Source organism: Mercenaria mercenaria, chromosome 9, assembly GCF_021730395.1.
Source record: "Mercenaria mercenaria strain notata chromosome 9, MADL_Memer_1, whole genome shotgun sequence".
Taxonomy (NCBI): domain Eukaryota; kingdom Metazoa; phylum Mollusca; class Bivalvia; order Venerida; family Veneridae; genus Mercenaria; species Mercenaria mercenaria.
In genome coordinates this window covers 12,502,411-12,521,496 of record NC_069369.1, presented here as the reverse complement: position 1 = coordinate 12,521,496, position 19,086 = coordinate 12,502,411, and the positions used below count along the sequence as shown (strand labels likewise).

General features: G+C 36.4%; 1 protein-coding gene across 1 annotated transcript; it reads left to right on the top strand.

Annotated features, from left to right (window-relative positions):
- The first annotated feature begins 505 nt into the window (after positions 1–505).
- Positions 506–12,917, top strand: LOC123546481 (protein TRC8 homolog). Its single transcript, XM_045332780.2, has 3 exons — positions 506–808; positions 2,371–2,495; positions 7,601–12,917. The coding sequence occupies exons 1-3, from the start codon at positions 640–642 to the stop codon at positions 9,206–9,208; spliced, it is 1,902 nt and encodes a 633-aa protein (XP_045188715.2). The 5' UTR covers positions 506–639; the 3' UTR covers positions 9,209–12,917.
- The last annotated feature ends 6,169 nt before the right edge of the window (positions 12,918–19,086 follow it).

Below are 19,086 nucleotides of genomic sequence, written 5' to 3'. Positions count from 1 at the left end.
CTATTTTGTCAGGCGTCACTGTTCATAATCAGGATTTTCATGCTTTTTCAGTGACAATTCAAGGTTAAAAGGTAGGACGGGAGCAGGGCTTTAAGTTAATTATTTTAATTCATCAGTCCCGAGAAAAAGAATTAAAGCTTCCAATTACGGCGTACAAACTGCTATTGATTATTTGTCGAATTTGCGTTGTGTTTTCCCCAGGATTAAAGAATTATAAATACTTCTGTTTCCTGTGACTTACCATGTATCTAAAAGAACGAGAAAAATTCTATACCCGCCCTGAACGTGTTGTCTAGAGGTCTGGTTACCAGACCCTTGCCACTTCCTTCCTAGGAAATGTTTTAAATGTGCAAAATTTCGCGTATATATAGGAAAAACAATTTTTGTGCCTAGTTCGTAATTATGAAAATTTTAGAATGTTATAGAAAATAAATATTTAGCAGCTTCTAGCCAAAAGGTGTCTCTATAATTTAGTTAACTTTCACCTGCAGCAATTTTTACAGTTTGTAAAGATCAACGTTCACCTGAAAGTATTTCCGGTTTACTGATTTGTCAAAATTTTAAAGTTTATCTTAAAAATAGGGTTAAAACCGAAGAAAAATGTTCTAGTTCGACTTTCCTTCAAGACGGTCCTAAAGTATGTCTTGGCCAGGGAGACTTGAAACGGCGCTTAGCGTCATTTTACGCGTCCCACCCCTGTTTCTACTAGACAGTGTTTTGAACAAGTCGTTCCTGGCCTTTTTGTTTCCGTATGATCCGGCTATGTCCTGGCAACAGTTCATAACTTGGTTTCTGTTTATGGCACTAGGTATGAAAAATGTATAATTTGTTGTTTTTTGTACTAGTGTGCATGCTTCCCAACCTTTTTTGACGCTCAAGAGGGGTTTTCATGATTTCTAAGTGGGATATTTGGAGTCTCAAGTGGGAAGATTTTCGCGGCACAATTTTTTGTGGCGCATACTATAAATTTGATGGTTTTTTACCTTACTTTGATGGTTTTTTACCTTAGTTTACTAGATAAAGAAGATTTAAAACCAGATACAATAGAGGTGCGTGGTATTACCGGTAACTGTGGTACCAGCTTCCCGTGGTATGGTACCATAGGGGAATACCAGTATTTTATCAACATTATCCCTACGACTGTTTATTTTTAATTTACATTGTCTATGTATAATGTAGTCGTCCGTAACAGCAATTGACACCATGCATGATTTTCCGATTATATCTCTGGAATTCCCATGCTACTATTATTAGTTTCCAAAAATAACCACCCAATGGTGCAATTGAACATGTATAATCGACCGCGTGTTCCCCAATCAAAACCTCCGAAAACCTCCAGATTGTTCCGTATAGATGGATGACGTCCTGGGTGCACTTGTTTTTACTTTGAGTCTGGTAAATTCGGCGAGTCCCGACTTCTTGTTTAAATGATGATAGTTTAAAATATCCTGGTATGTATTTGCATGTATTAAAAAGAAATAAATAGTATGGAAAATGTTGAGTCGAAATTTATGATTTTTTGTTTGAAAACGATTTGATGAAGCCTTCATACTATTTGTTAATGTTACTGGTTTATCAAATGGGTGCACGAATCGAACTTCAAACAAGCCCGACCTATATACATGTGACCCAGTGCTTCCCTAGAGACAGTATGTCGTCTTCTGATGAATACACGCTGGAAAAAAATACTAAGTCATTAATCTAACTAGTCATTAGTCAAGTTAATATTCCAGCGTATTTTTTTCTTTAATTCTAGTCAAGTAACTAGTCTTTGTTGTTGCTCATAATAAATTAAGTATTTCTGAGAGTTTTTCAATATTTTTATGACCACTACCATAGCTGTAAGTCTTACGTTAAATATGGTGGTATACCATGGTATATTGGAAAAAAAACATGATATACCGCAGTATTTTTTTCAAGGTGGTACCCAGCCCTTATTTAATACAACAGTTTTAACTTTATTCTATTTATTAAAATAATCAAATCGTAACAGGATATATATCATTTATGCATACAATATATGTTGTGAAAGAGCTCTCGTTTCTTTTGTTCAAAGATGACATTTATGATTTATACTTTCAAACATTCTTATTCTGTTACCCTCATGAAGTGTTGGCTTGCATTTTCAGAGACAAATATCAGCCGATAATTAATAAGCAACAAGTTTTATTGAACAATTATCAATGAGCAAGTATATTTTGTCAATCATCACATATCATTTCACAGTTGATTTACGTTAACAGCTTAGGCAATTCGTCAAATCTACATGTAATCATTGACAATTTGGCCCAGTATACATGTATCAAACATGAATTAGAAAGTGTCGCATACCAGGAGCAAGTGCATGTAATTTTGTTTTCTTAATTGTAGTTTTCCTAATTGGATTAGTGATGTTTGTGATGTCAATTCGACAACTTTTGAGGATCTACAGTTACGTGGTAAACATTGTAGTGCTGGGTTTGTCATACTGGTGGAATCATAGCTTCATTATTGAGGTGAGTAAACTGTTACCTGAGCATATTCTTTCAATCTTTGACACCATTAATAGAAATAATTAAATAGGTGTATACACATGATCAGTTTTGTTAGCTCACCTTAACAGGAGGTTCAAGGTTAACTGTTAATATTAGGTGAATGATCATCCATTGTCATCACAGTTTTGGTCCAGTCAGGGTCGGAATATGCACCTCGGAAAAATCGTGGGCAGTTTGATACTGTATCATCTTGAGTTAAAAGCTAAACTGCTAGGTCAAAATAGAAAAAAAAAAGCATTATAAAGGCTGTATTTTCTAATCATCTTTATGAAACAGTGCCAGAGTGTTTGTCTTTATGCCAGCTTGGTCATGTTTGAAACTGGTTGTCTGGGGTCAAAAGTAATATAAGACACTTGATCCAGTCATAGGAAAACTTTATGAGCACTCTGGAAGTAACATTATCCACATGAACTTCAAGAAGTCAAATCAGAATGTCTATGAAATAAAGTTCAAAATTGGGTTACATAGAATCACAAGTTAGGTCACAAGATCAAATTTGGAAAACTCCGATGGCTATATTTTCTTCCTTTCTTACATAATGCCTAATCAGAATGTTTCTCTATATAAAAGCTAAATCAGTGCCCACCTGCTTGTTATACACCTTAAGGGATGTATGTTATACCCCTGGTGTCTGTCTGTCTGTGCTAACATTTGGATACTTCGATGGCTATAGGAACAATAGGTAACTGTAATTTTTAGCTCATCTGAGCAAAATGTGCTCAAGGTGAGCTTTTGTGATCGCCCTGTGTCCGTTGTCCGTCGTAGTCCGTCCGTTGTCCTCAACGATTTGACTATTAACACTCTATAGAGGTCACAATTTTGGCCCAATCTTAATGAAACTTGGTCAGAATGTTACCCTCAATAAAATCTTGGACAAGTTTGATATTGGGTCATCTGGAGACAGAAACTAGGTCACCAGGTCAAATCAAAAGAAAAGCTTGTTAACACTGTAGAGGCCACTTTTATGACTGTATCTTCATGAAACTTAGTCAGAATATTAATCTTGATGATGTCAAGGTCATGTTTGAATCTGGGTCATGTAGGGTCAAAAACTAGGTCTGACCCTCACCAGGTCAAATCAAAGGAAAAGCTAGTTAACACTCTAGAGGCCACATTTATGACCATATCTTAATGAAACTTGGTCAGAATGTTTATCTTGATCTATAGGTCAGGTTAAAATCTGGGTCAGGTGGTGTAAAAAACTAGGTCACTAGGTCAGATCAAAGGAAAGGCTTGTTAACACTCTAGAGGCCACATTTATGACTGTATCTTCATGAAACATAGTCAGAATGTTAATCTTGATGATCTTTAGGTCAGGTTCGAATCTTGGTCATGTTGGATCAAAAACTAGGCCACCAGGTCAAATTAAAGGAAAAGCTAGTTAACACTTTAGAGGCCACATTTATGACCATATCTTAATGAAACTTGGTCAGAATGTTAATCTTGATGATCTTTAGGTCAATAGGTCAGGTGAGTGATACAGGGCCTTCATGGCCCTCTTGTTCTTTGTTGTCATTCATTTCGTAAACTCTTATGTGGCTATTTTTTCCCCTAAGTGGCTGAAAGAACAATAGAGAGAACAAAAGGGTAGCCATAATATAAGTATCCATTTGGATGGCTAGCTACAAGGTCAAGGTCACACTTGGGGGTCAAAGGTCATACCTTTGGGCATATATTAACAGATCTGTAGATCATGGAGTTGTGAGTTTGATCCCTGTTCAGAGGCCTGCTTGGCCAATAATTGGCTGTAGCCAATTAAAGAAAAAGCTGTTAAAATCATACAAAAATATGTTTAAAATTGCAAAACGGACCATCAAATTTTTAGCCAAATTGAAAAAATTGTAGCCAAAGTGGCTACAATGGCTAATGGCAGAGTGGGCCCTGCCTGTTTGAGGTGTATTTTCTTACTGGTGGTTTGATAAAAGACACATGTCTGTTGTCATATCGTTCTTCACCTCTGTTTCATGTGAAGATGTTGATAGTGTCTTACAGAGAACAGGTTAGTACTGGTGTGAAACCCAGGAACACTAGTTGGGCTAACTTCCTGCAGTTACACAACTGAAATATTATAATAACAGTGCTAAACCCAAAGCAACGGACAGATAAAAACTAAGTTATGTCTGAATAGACGTATCTTTGGTAAGATTGTAGGTCACTAGGTCATATCCTAGAAAAATCTTTTGAACTAGAGGTCCCATTTTGTATCTAGTCTACATTAAGTCTGGTCTGGTCATTATATTATTTAAGTCAAAATGAAACTTGTGTTCTCTGGGTCAAAATCTAAGCTGCTATGTCATATCATAAAGCAAACATGAAATTTGGTCACATTGGTATAAAAGCTAAATCATAAGGTTATTTTATACAAAACAATGAATCACATATTCAGGTGGATGTTCCTGAAACTGTTATTGTCTATGTATACAGTTGAGCAATTTAGGGCAATCAGGGTCATCTTGTTTTGTGTCTGCTAAACTAGAACCAGATAACACAGTCATGTTATGTTAAGGGAGCCTATGTGGTATAGGGTATGACAACTGACTTCTGGTACTGTAAGTTGCTTGCACCTCGCAGCTGTTGGTAAAACATGCACTTAAGTGGTTTTGTAGAAATTTGGATGAGAAAACATGTTTTTGAAGACCAACATGAAATGATTTCATTGGACTGTATGAATCTGATGTTGTATTTCAGAGTTGAAGCATGATATGAGCCGTGCCATGAGAAAACCAACATAGTGGGTTTGCGACCAGCATGGATCCAGACCAGCCTGCGCATCCGCGCAGTCTGGTCAGGATCCATGCTGTTCGCTAACAGTATCTCTAATACCAATAGGCTTTAAAAGCGAACAGCATGGATCCTGACCAGACTGCGCGGATGCGCAGGCTGGTCTGGATCCATGCTGGTCGCAAACCCACTATGTTGGTTTTCTCATGGCACGGCTCAAATTTTGAATGATAACATTATTACTTTGCTTTGTATACTCCTTTGTATAATTCATTGAAAGTGGCAAAAATAAAATACAATGTACGTCAAAGAAAAAGAATATTGTGTACATGTTCTGTGTGGCTTGCTGGTCAATTGATAGATAATTTTGACTATTCAAAGGCAAGCCATTCGTCATATGATATCAGAAAATACAGAAATACATTTCCACACTGATAAATATTGACTGGTAATGTAGGATAAACTTTGGACAGGAGATTTACATAAAGAGGCTTGTAATAAGAGGAAAATGCCCTTTGTATCCGAGGGTTACATACAGTTCTATAGCTGTAGTTGTTGCTCTATATTTAATTCTACCACTTGATATTAAATATTCTACCCCATATCTGAAGGACGTGTATCCTAGATGCAGTTTTTAGCTCATCTGATTTTTTGAAAAAAAATGATGAGTTATTGTCATCACTTGAGCGGTTGTCGGCGTCGGCGTCTGCGTCGGCGTTGCCTGGTTAAGTTTTATGTTTAGGTCAGCTTTTCTCCTAAACTATCAAAGCTATTGCTTTGAAACTTGGAATACTTGTTCACCATCATAAGCTGACCCTGTATAGCAAGAAACATAACTCCATCTTGCTTTTTGCAAGATTTATGGCCCCTTTTGTACTTAGAAAATATCAGATTTCTTGGTTAAGTTTTATGTTTAGGTCAACTTTTCTCCTAAACTATCAAAGCTATTGCTTTGAAACTTGGAATACTTGTTCACCATCATAAGTTGACCCTGTACATCAAGAAACATAACTCCATCTTGCTTTTTGCAAGAATTATTGCCCCTTTTGGACTTAGAAAATCAGTTTTCTTGGTTAAGTTTTATGTTTAGGTCAGCTTTTATCCTAAACTATCAAAGCTATTGCTTTAAAACTTGCAACACTTGTTCACCATCATAAGCTGACCCTGTACAGCAAGAAACATAACTCCATCCAGCTTTTTTCAAGATTTATGGCCCCTTTTGGACTTAGAAAATATCAGATTTCTTGGTTAAGTTTTATGTTTAGGTCAACTTTTTCTCTTAAACTATCAAAGCTATTGCTTTAAAACTTGCAGCTCTTGTTTACCATCATAAGCTGACCCTGTACAGCAAGCAACATAACTCCATCCTGCTTTTTGCAATAATTATTGCCCCTTTTGGACTTAGAAAAATCATTTTCTTGGTTGAATATTATGTTTAAGTCAAGTTTTCTCATAAACTATCAAAGCTATTGCTTTAAAACTTGCAACAGTTTTTCACCATCATAAGTGGACACTGTACATCAAGAAACATAACTCTATCCTGCTTTTTGCAAGAGTGATGGCCCTTTTTAGACTTAGAAAATCATGGGTAGGACAATATTTCTATTATACAAAAAACATCAGATGAGCGTCAGCACCCGCAAGGCGGTGCTCTTGTTGTTTATTATTTCTGAATGTGTTATATCTATCTTTTTATGCCTCCACCATTGAAAATGGGGGAGACAGATAGTTTTTTCCTGTCCATGTTTGCATTTGTCCATCAATGCACAATGTTGTGCTATGTCAGATTTTGAAATAACTTTTAATGCACACATAGATATTCAAATAACTTTGCACAAATATTTTCCATACAACTACTTTAAAGATCAAGATCACATGTTGAGGTTAAAGATTTCTTTTACATAATGTTTCTAGTCCAGTCTATAACTTTTGTATGAGAGAATGAATATATTCAAGTACCTTGTCACAACATTTACTATAACTAGTCAGTATGTTGCATGCAAGACCTACACCCCTAGCTGAAAGATCAAGGTCACCCTTAGAGGTCATTACTATTTTTTTCTTTTCCATTCTATAACTTTTTGTATACAGAGACGGATATTCAAATAACTTGGCACTAACATTCACCTCAATAATAAAATATGTCTAGTCTAACACTTAGATCTCTACTTCTAAGATTAAGATCACACACAGATGTACCTTGTGTGTTTATGTCATCCAGTTAAAGTAGCAAAAAGTAGTAATTTTGATATTAAATCATAATTCTATGAAGAATTTTCAGGGAATATGTGTCTGTCAATTTTGACGTCTTTCTTACAATAAAATAATTTTGGCACTGTTTTCAGGTGCAAGATGAGGATGATGTTGTAGAAGAGGACAGAATGACCTTCCCACGAAGAGATGTGGTCTACAAACATTTTTTTGCCCAGTTCTTTCTAGCTTGGTTATTTTATATGGCATGGGATATACGTAGATCTTCAGACGGCCTTAGTAACTTTACAAAGAGTGCCATGCAGGCAGCTGTACATCTGTCTTTCATATCTCCCATTGTTGTAGATGGGCTGTTGAATATTGGTTTCTACCGAGGCTGGAGTCCAGCTATAGCTATTGTTTACCCAGTGATGCATATTTCACATGATATCCTGGATTCTTTATCTAATGTGTACTTTTCATGTAAGAGGATGTATAATATTGTGAGAGTGACAGTTAGTGCAATAGGAATTCAAGCTTTTATTGAGGATCAGTGGATGAGACTGCATGTTCCAAAAGTTCTAAGAATTTTCTTTATCACCAGAGTATCCTATCAGTTAACAGTCTACATTAGTTCTATTTATTATGACACACCTCCAAAAATGCATTTTGAAAATGCTACTGAAGAATACAAGCATGAAAATTTTACACTAATTTTTCAAAATTTATTGGTCAGAAGTTGTGAGACTTTTGTATCACTTCTGGGAACAACAAGTGTTGTTTCTTATATCGCTCATTATATTGGTCTCATTATGGCGTTCTGTGTCGGGTCTGATACTGAGGAAGATAGAAACATGGGGACAGTATCGGCCATTTTGTTTTTTTTGCTAGCACTACAGACTGGTTTAACAGGCCTTGAACCAGTAAAAAGATTAGTGCGCTTGTACCGAAACTTTGCTCTTCTGTCAGCAGCTATTTTGCATTTTATTCACAGTATGGTTAATCCAGTTTTGCTTGCTCTAAGTGCATCCCACAGTACTGCTGTTAGGAAACATTTACGTGTGCTCGCAATGTGCGCTTTTCTTGTGATATATCCAGTATGCCTTGTGACGTATCTATGGCAACACCACAGCGCAAGTCCCTGGTTATTGGCAGTGACAGCGTTTAGTATTGAAGTGATAATTAAAGTGATTGTTTCATTAATGGTGTATACCTTATTTATGATAGATTCTTACAGAGATTCATTTTGGGAAAAATTAGATGATTATATTTATTATATTCAGTCAACCGGAAACACTATAGAGTTTTTATTTGGAATATTTATGTTTTGTAACGGTGGTTGGATAATGGTATTTGAGTCTGGAGGTGCTATACGAGCAGTGATGATGTGTGTACATGCTTACCTCAATATATTCGTGCAAGCTAAGGAAGGCTGGAAAGTGTTCATGAAACGACGGACAGCAGTGAATAAAATTAATTCGTTGCGAGAAGCTACTAAAGAGGAACTTGAAGCATTTAATGATGTGTGTGCTATATGTTATCAAGAATTAAAAACAGCGCGTGTAACGCGATGTAATCATTACTACCACAGTGTGTGTTTACGTAAGTGGCTTTATGTTCAAGACAATTGCCCACTCTGTCATGAGGTATTGTACAAACCACCAGGTGATCAGAACGGCACGGCAAACACAAGTTCACGGAACATGGATGAGGCAAACCAGAATGATATAGGAAATGCTAATAGAGAACAAGAGGATTTGTAAATTCTGTGATATTTTGTACACCTGTAAACAGCCTGTTACTTAAATATTCATTTGATGAATTTCATGAGTATTAAACTATTTATTTTTTGTAGAAAAACGGATCACTTACAGATTGAGATATTGTACTAATTAAATTTTTCTTCAGTGTTAGCAATCCAAGTATTGTAAAAAAAAATTTAGATATCATTTATTTCATATAGCCTGAATTGAATTTGAAGCCAATTTGCAGCAGTATTAAATTTCTGTGAGAGTTCCTGAAACTAGAAATAAGATGCTTTCAGCTACCGGTATATCATTTTATATTTGTAAAGCTTTTTTATAATATGTTTTTGTGCAATGAAGTTTTTGTAAGAAGCTCATATTAGAATGGTAATGATTTGTCGCTTGACAAACTATGACAAAAGGTTGAATATTTATTGAAGTAATACTGACGTGTGCAGACTTTGGCTTTCAGTTATCTCTACATTGTATTTTGATGTAGATGTGATTGGAAGTCAAGTTCTGCTGTATAAATGTAATACTGTATAGCTGCTGAAACAATGTATCATACACAGGTTACATAACGCCTTCATTGTACTTTATACTTAACAGTCATGAGTGACCCACCTTTTTTCTCAAAATAAATCTATTGTACCTATTTTTAAAGTTGAACATCCTCAAATGATAAGATAACCCAAACTCTTTTGCCTTGCTGGAGATATTAATGGAATTATCATTAGTTTGAAGTGTTTTTGAATATCTACGGTAATTCTAGCTTTAACTAAAATAGTATGCAACATCTGTTATAAACTTATTATTGCAATATTAAATTTTTAGTGGTGCTCATACAATTTTTGTCGAGCCCGCTTGTGGAAGCGCAGACATAGTTGTCCAAATGGCTGTTTGGTGTATGTGCGTGTGTGCGTCTTGCCGTGCGTGCGTGCATCCGGATTTGTTTGTCCGACCATAACTTTGACATGCATTGAGCAATCTTGTCTATATTTGGCATGAATGTTAACCTCAGTGAGACGGAGTGTCATGCGCAAATCACAGGTTCCTATCTCAAAGGTCAAGGTCACAGTTGGAGGTCAAAGGTCATGTCAGATCTTGTCCGGCCCATAACTTTGACATGCATTGAGGAATCTTGTTTATATTTGGCATGAATGTTTAACTCAATGAGACGGACTCTCTGTCAAAGGTCAAGGTCACAGTTATGGGTCAAAGGGTGGCCTCGACACTTTGCCCGTGGGCATCTAGTTTCTGTGGAGGTAACAGTACATATTTTCCCCATTCTCATAAGTGCAGTTGAATTTGTTGCCATTATCTATTACAGCGCTTTACAGTAAAACATGTCTAGAGCTAGGAATTTAAATTCAGTGAGTTGGGGGTGTCTTAAAATGGCAGATAACAGAAAAATTAAAAGAAAATATTCTAAAAGTAAATATATTCATTCATACATTCATTCTTTCTTTCAAATCATTACAATTTTTTTTATTGCTGTTTATATTAATTGTTCACATTTCTTCTTTACTTTTCACATGTCAGTGATATAATGTTTTTCATGAAGACACCTTCAAGGAAGAATTGGTATATTATTAAGCCTCCAGGGTTTTTTTTTTCGGCCGTTTTTATAGCCGTTATTCGGCTATATTCCCAATGCCAAAAACTATGTATTTTTCCCAAAATGACTGCAAAAATTCCCAACCTACATTCTGAAAAACAATTTCATCAAAATTGCACAAACATTGACCAAATTATGGACAATTTTGTAATGGAAGTATGTTAAAGAGGTTGTACAATGTGAAACAAGTGTATGAGAAAGTGCTTAAACACATCCTTACTATATGCTATGGGACTAAATATTTCCCAGTACGCGTCAAAATTCCCAATTTTGAGGATATAGGCTATGTTCCCAAATCAGTTAGAAAAAACTCTGGGCCCTCTGCCTGTAGACAATTTGGTTTCCAGTCAATAACTAGAGAACCTTTTCTGATCTGTATTGATCAAACTTTAGGATGATTGCATGTAGTCATCTTGTGAACCCTAGTATTTTTGGGGACAGTATGTAGAGGTCAAGGTCACAGTGACTTTGGGACTAATCAATACTTGGAGACACCTGTTCTAAAATTGTTCAGGGAGGGAAGTAGCAGCTTGTTGAATTTAGGCGATGCATTTCATCATTCAAATTTTCTCATAGGAAATCGCTATATAGATTAATTAATGACAAACCATGTTATGATATAGGTGAATCCGACAGTAGGCAGTAGATTTTGTAACCCAGACCATTACCCATTAAACAGTATTTCATTTTTATGCCCCCACTTTGGGTGGGGGGGCATATAGATTTGCTCTTGTCCGTCCGTCCTTCCATCCGTCTGTCCGTCCTTCCGAGAATGTTGTCACGCCTAGCTCCAAAAGTATTTGACATAGAGCCACAAAACTTTACAGGAATATTGGTCAGCATGTGTAGTTGTGCACCTGGGGTTTTGCGTCCGGATTCATTCAGTCATGTAGAAGTTATGGCCCCTGACTTTGTAAAAATTGGTCATTTTAGCGTTGTGTCGCGCCTAGCTCCAAAAATATATGACATAGAGTCACAAAACTTTACAGGAATGTTGGTCAGCATGTGTAGTTGTGCGCCTGGGGTTTCGTGTCCGGATTCATCCAGTCATGTAGGAGTTGTGGCCCCTGACTTAGTAAAAAATTGGTCATTTTAATGTTGTGTCGCGCGTAGCTCCAAAAGTATTTGACATAGAGTCACCAAAGTTTACAGGAATGTTGGTCAGCATGTGCAGTTGTGCACCTGGGGTTTGCGTCCGGATTCATTCAGTCGTGTAGGAGTTATGGCCCCTGACTTAGTTAAAAATTGGTCATTTTAATGTTGTGTTGCGCGTAGCTCCAAAAGTATTTGACCTAGAGTCACCAATGTTTACAGGAATGTTGGTCAGCATGTTCAGTTGTGCACCTGGGGTTTCATGTCCGGATTCATTCAGTATTGTAGGAGTTATGGCCCCTGACCTGGGAAAAAATTGTCATTTTAATGTCATGTAGTGGGGGCATCTGTGTCCCATGGACACATTTCTAGTTAGGAAATGTAAGTGGAAAAGAAAAACAGTGTATGATTTAGATAAAAATAATTGTCTTTTTTATTATTTCATTTGTAATCTTGAGATTGATCAAGTTTACAAAGTTTATTAGTTTATTTACAGTGTTTCAATTATAGCTTACATTTGAAATATAAATGTGTGTGGTTTTACAGCAGTCTTGAACGATATAGTGTGAAGAGAGGAAAAATATATCGAAATATTCTTTTTATTTCATGTTTTGAATGAATTTATACATTTTATGGTCTCTTACCAGTGAAAAATATATATGACATTAAAACATTTTCAGTGTGAAAATATCAGATATATTTCATTCCAATATCTAGATAATTTGCTGAAAAAGATTTGTTTTTATTATTCGAGATTTGGTATACTTCAAGGATTTGTGAACTATAATTTCATGTAGAAGGAAGATGTTACGATATAGAGTTCAGAGTTACATGCTGTACTCCTACCTGAAAGGTTGCAAGTTCAAATCTTGCAGAAGGCCGAACTTTACCTGCAGTCTCCTGATTTCCTGTTGCTGTAATAATCTTTGTCATAAATCAAGTAAGCAGTCCTCAGCAGTTGTAAACATACATCATGATAAAAACACTTTTAATAGTATAAATTTTGCCAAACAGTAATTGAGCTTTTGTGACCGCTCAGTGTCCGTCGTATGTCGTCCGTCGTACGTCCGTCAACATTTTCTAAAAAAATCTTCTTGAAAACCACTGGACAGAATTACATCAAACTTCACAGTAATGATCCTTGGGTAGTCCCCTTTCAAAATTGTTCAAAGAATTGAATTCCATGCAGAACTCTGGTTGCCATGGCAACCAAAAGGAAAAACTTTAAAAATCTTCTTGTCCAAAAACGCAAGGCGTAGAGCCTTGATATTTGGCCTGTGACATCATCTAATGGTCCTCTATATAGATTTTTCAAATTATGCCCCTTGGGTGAAAAGAGGCCCCGCCCCGGGGGTCCCAAGTTTTACATAGACTTATATAGGAAAAAACTTTAAAAATCTTCTTGTCTAAAACCGCAAGACCTAGGCCATTGATATTTGGTATGTAGCATTGCCTTGAGGTCCTCTACCAAAATTGTTCAAATTATAACCCTGGGATGAAAAGAGGCCCTGCCCTGGGGGTTCCAAATTTAACATAGACTTATGTAGGAAAAAAAAATCTTGTCTGAAAGTTCAAGGCCTAGGCCTTTGATATTTGGTATGTAGCATTGCCTAGTGGATGTCTAACAAGATTGTTCAAATTATTCACCTGGGGTGAAAAGAGGGTCACTTGTTATATGAGTTATATAGGAATAAATACTTCAAAAATTATCAGATCATATTTCCTAGACTAATTATGATTACCTGATGACCCCAAGTGATTAGGGGTCACCTGACTGTGACCTTGACCTACTGACCTACTTTCTTGTTTTTTTAAGATACAGCCTTGAAATTTGGATGACATTTACAGTTTTGCACACCGATCTTAAAACTGACTTTCAGCGACCATGAATATGACCTACTGACCTACTTTATAATATTTTAGCATCAGCTTGCCATTTTAAACATGTGGCTCATATTACTCAGGTGAGCGATTCAGGGTTATCATGACCCTCTTGTTAGTCTCAGTGACTGCATCTTAGATATCATTAATGTGTGTTTGGTTGGTAGGAACAGGATCCACTTGTGCTGAGATTCATTCTTGGAACATAATGATTTTGAGTCTCAAAGCTCTGTTGGTATAACACAAAACTATAGTGATCTCAGACAGTTTGGCTGAAGTCATTCATCCACAACCACTGATCCATGTCTGAAAGTTGAAAGTTGCTTGAAGGAAACGCATCATTTTGGCATACTGGTTTGACTGGCTGCCATAACATATCATTGGAAAATACTGCATTAAAATCCAAATAAAACAAACATGTGGAGTCTTGTTACTAAACTCATACTTCCTGCATTTCAAAATGAATCAAGTAAAGCAAATGAGCCACACCATGAGAAAACCAACATAGTGCATTTGCGACCAGCATGGATCCAGACCAGCCTGCACATCCGCGCAGTCTGGTCAGGATCCATGCTGTTCGCTTTCAAAGCCTATTGCAATTAGAGAAACCGTTAGCGACCAGCATGGATCCTGACCAGACTGCGCAGATACCCAGGCTGGTCTGGATTCACGCTGGTCGCAAATGCACTATGTTGGTTTTCTCATGGCGTGGCTCAAATGACTAAATCTGATTAATTGATGAGAATCTGCAAATGAATGTTGGCAAGGTAAAGTTCGAAATTTTACCTATTCTGTGAAAGTATAGTTTGAATGATATTGCTGTAATTGCCATTCCATCTTGTCATTAAATATTTGTTGTAGGAAAATTTAAACTGAATGTGTTATATCTTTTTTATTATCATTTATTAAACAGTCATTATGTTGTTATTTATTTATAGTGTATTTTGGACTATTGTTGCTGATTATTTGTGTACATATGTGTTATTTTTTATAAGAAATTCATGTTTTGTAAAGTAAGAATGAAATTTTATGATGATTGTTTCAGTACTAAATAATACTGCAATTTATTTATTATAACCTATGATGCAACTATATGTGATCTATATTGGTGTCATGCTTGTCTGTCTGTCCGTCAGTCCATCATTCCATGGATGAGGCATATCATGGAAATAATTAATTGAATTTCAAATGACTGCAAAGATATATTCACCATCATAATACAATAAAATACATGCATTACCTGAGTCACTAGGTCCAAGAGCTCATTTTCATATGGCTCTGTATTCTAAACTGATTATAAGAATTTTCATAAAACTAGCTTTAGCATTTTTCCACATTAAGAGTGAGACACCTTGATTCAAAGCCCCTTATGGTACTCACTAAACAGCTGGTCTTCTTTTTATGCCCCGATTGAATTGACCGTCCTTCCGTAAGAACCAGATTGCCTGTTAGTGACCTGCTCTAGTTCCTACTCACTCTCCACAATCCTTATGGCAAGACCTACAAACTGACGTATATAAATGACCTTGACTTCAAATTACCTTCACTTTCAACTGAAAACCTTAATAAAAACCATTTTTCGCCCTACAGCCCACATAAAAGACCTAATTTAGTTCATATTCACTCTCACAAACCTTGTGGCAAGACCTACAAACAGACCAATATATAGATGACCTTGACCTTCATTTGATTTTCACCTTCAAACTTAAAACATCAAAAAATAACTTCTTTGTTTATACACCCGGGGGCATGATTTTACTTTTTGAAAATGCAGCTCCTTTGTTCTGTATAAAATTAAGAAACTTCTTATAGCTTTTAAGTGCTGAATGAAAACCAAAACAGAAGAAGGGGACATGTTTGATGCAAGAAATATATTGTCAGTCAAACTGACACTGTAAAATCAGCTAAAAAGTGAGACCCCAAATCCTGTAAAGCTATTATTTCATAATGAAAATGCAACCAAAACATTACAATGAAAGTGAGAAAAAAGCTCAACACAGCAAAAAAAACGACGTTTTTGAATCCACCAGTATGTGACTACTGTATTTCCCTGCCAATTCCCTTTTTAGTGTCTGTATGCCTTATGGGGGTATTAATCACCCACAGTGATGGCTCTAGTTGTTGATTTGGTATGAAAAAATAGATAGGAGTTGTTGCATTAAATGGGGGCCATATATGGCCATATTGTATTAAAATTTTCATTTGCATGCAGTAAGATGATTTAATTTTATGTACATGAAATTTTGTAGTTTTAGTCAAAAAGTTTACAATCAGCCATTTACTTTATTCTGTTAATAACTAGAAATTGGCATTTTGATGCAATTTAATTTTGCTCCAGGTTGTTTTGAAAATTTGTATTATGCAGTCAACAATTAGTTAGATCAGTAAAAGGAAGAATATTTCAAAGGATTCTGAACTTTGATTTTGAATTGGGACTAAATTGTCAAGATAATTTTATCTATTGGAACATCTGGAATTTAATAATGTTCAGGGGCTGTCTTGGTCCAAAGTTTTACAAAGGTGAATGCCACACTTAGAGGCCGAATATATCAGGTCATTTTTCTTGTGTGGTCAATAACCGTGCTACATGTGGATGGATATTCAAGTAACTTTGCAAAACACAGTTACCATAACAAACTAGGTGTTGCATGCAAGACAGAGAAACGCAGCTCGGAGGTCAAGTTGAAGTTGTATTAAACTGTAAAAATGCAGGTATTAATGTGTGAAAGCAATCAACCAGCTAGATTCCAGACATTTTTAATCCCCTGCTGCGAGTGGTTGGGGGTTATAGGAATGGTCTCCTTCCGTAACACTGTGTCTGCTCTGTATCTCCTAAACCCCTTGAAGGATTTTTATGAAACTTGGGTCAATTGATCACCTCATCAAGACGATGTGCAGAACTCAAGTTTCAGCCATGTCGGCTCAAGGTCAAGGTCACAACTCAAGGTCAAAGGTTGAGCCTTCCATTTTGTGTCCACTCTGTATCTCCTAAACCTCTTTAAGGATTTTTATGAAATGATCACCTCATCAAGATGATGTGCAGAACTCATGAGTCAGCCATGTTGGCTCAAGATCAAGGTCACAGCTCGAGGTCAAAGATTTGAGCCTTCAATTTTGCGTCCGCTCTGTATCTCCTAAACCCCTTGAAGGATTTTCAAATTCATTGATATGGTCATACATGGAATATAAAATATACTTCATCCCAATACCATCAACCCTTTCACTATCCATAACAGCGGCAGGGGATATAGCTGTTTTTTAGACTGCCTTGTTGAACTATTTATCTCTTCATCAATTACATGATATACATCTGTATAATTTGTTTTTTATGCCCCCACTTTGGGGGGGGCATATAGATATGCCCTTGTCCGTCCGTCCGTCCATCCGAGAACGTTGTGTCACGCCTAGCTCCAAAAGTATTTGACGTAGAGTCACAAAACTTTACAGGAATGTTGGTCAGCATGTGTAGTTGTGCACCTGGGGTTTCACGTCCGGTTTCATACAGTCTTGTAGGAGTTATGGCCCCTGACTTTGTAAAAATTGGTCTTTTTAGTGTTGTGTCGCGCCTAGCTCCAAAAGTATTTGACTTAGAGTCACAAAACTTCACAGGAATGTTGGTCAGCATGTGTAGTTGTGCACCTGAGGTTTTGCGTCCGGATTCATTCAATTGTGTAGGAGTTATGCCCCTGACTTAGTAAAACATTGGTCATTTTAATGTTGTGTCGCGCATAACTCAAAAGTATTTGACCTAGAGTCACCAAAATTTACAGGAATGTTGGTCAGCATGTGCAGTTGTGCACCTGGGGTTTCGTGTCTGGATTCATTCAGTTGTGTAGGAGTTATGGCCCCTGACAGTTAAAAATTGGTCATTTTAATGTTGTGTCGCGCGTAGCTCCAAAAGTATTTGACCTAGAGTCACCAAAGTTTACAGGAATGTTGGTCAGCATGTGCAGTTGTGCACCTGGGGTTTCGCGTCCGGATTCATTCAGTATTGTAGGAGTAATGGCCCCTGGTCTAGGAAAAAATTGTCATTTTAATGTTTTGTCGCACATAGCTCCGAAAATATTTTACCTTCAGTCATTTTGAAGAGAAATGAGTTTTTTTTGACAGCATCAACATAAATACACACAAGAGAAAAGGTGGGGGCATCTGTGTCCCATGGACACATTTCTAGTTGTTGTTAGAATTCAGATAGATTTTTAAGTATGTTGCCCTTAACTGGAAGACTTTGTTCTAGTTTATATTATGTTTTGTGAAAAATGTCCATAGGTGTGGGACATTGGGCACTCTGTTACAATATCTTGTCAATAGTTAAAATGGTACACAAATAATTTGGCTTAATTTTGTGTCACTAAATATTTATCTGTTGATAGTTCTTGACATTAATTCATGATAGTACATCCAGATATTGTTTTGAAACATGTAAAAAAAAATTTTACACTCAGATCCTAAGTTAATTTAGGTAATAATTTTATTTTTAGCTCACCTGTCACATAGTGACAAGGTGAGCTTTTGGGATCACCCTTCGTCCGTCATCTGTGCCTCCGTCCGTCCGTCAACAATTTCTTGTCTGCACAATAGTGGTTTCATTTATGATTTTATTTTAACCAAACTTGCACACAACTTGTATCACCATAAGATCTCGGTTCCTTTCTTGAACTGGCCAGAACCCTGTATGGGTTCCAGAGTTATGGCCCCTGAAAGGGCCAGAATTAGCTATTTTGACCTTGTCTGCACAATAGCAGCTTCATTTATGATTTTATTTTAACCAAACTTGCACACAACTTGTGTCACCGTAAGATCTCGGTTCCTTTCTTGAACTGGCCAGATCCCATAATGGGTTCCAGAGTTACGGCCCCTGAAAGGGCCAAAATTAGCTATTTTGGCTTTTGCAGCCATGTAGAGACTTTATTTATGGTTTTATTTGATACAAACTTCCAAAATATCTTCAACAACAATAAATCTTGGATTCCTTGACAAATCAGATCCAATCGTAGGTTCCAGAGTTATTTTATTTCTGATTACCTCCCCTGATTGTAATCAAAATGGATTTATATCAGTAAGTACTTATAGGACTTACTTGAAATTTCATTATTGTCATTAATTGGACTGAGACAATCAGGGTAGATAACTATGGACTGATTTTATGTCAAATTACCTCCCTTTATTTCAAATTGAAATGGGTATATCTCCGTAACTAATGAAGATACTGATCTGAAATTTCATTTATGTCAACAGATGGACTTAAACAATCAGTGAAGATACATATTGACTGAATTTTTGACAAATTACCTCCTTTATTTGG

Bases quoted from the DNA above. Each gene is read 5' to 3' on its own strand.
- LOC123546481 (XM_045332780.2), top strand. From the start codon at position 640: ATGTCTTGGCCAGGGAGACTTGAAACGGCGCTTAGCGTCATTTTACGC. The intron at 809-2,370 runs GTATGAAAAATG...TCTTAATTGTAG, and splicing joins GTTTCTGTTTATGGCACTAG to TTTTCCTAATTGGATTAGTG. The intron at 2,496-7,600 runs GTGAGTAAACTG...CACTGTTTTCAG, and splicing joins ATCATAGCTTCATTATTGAG to GTGCAAGATGAGGATGATGT.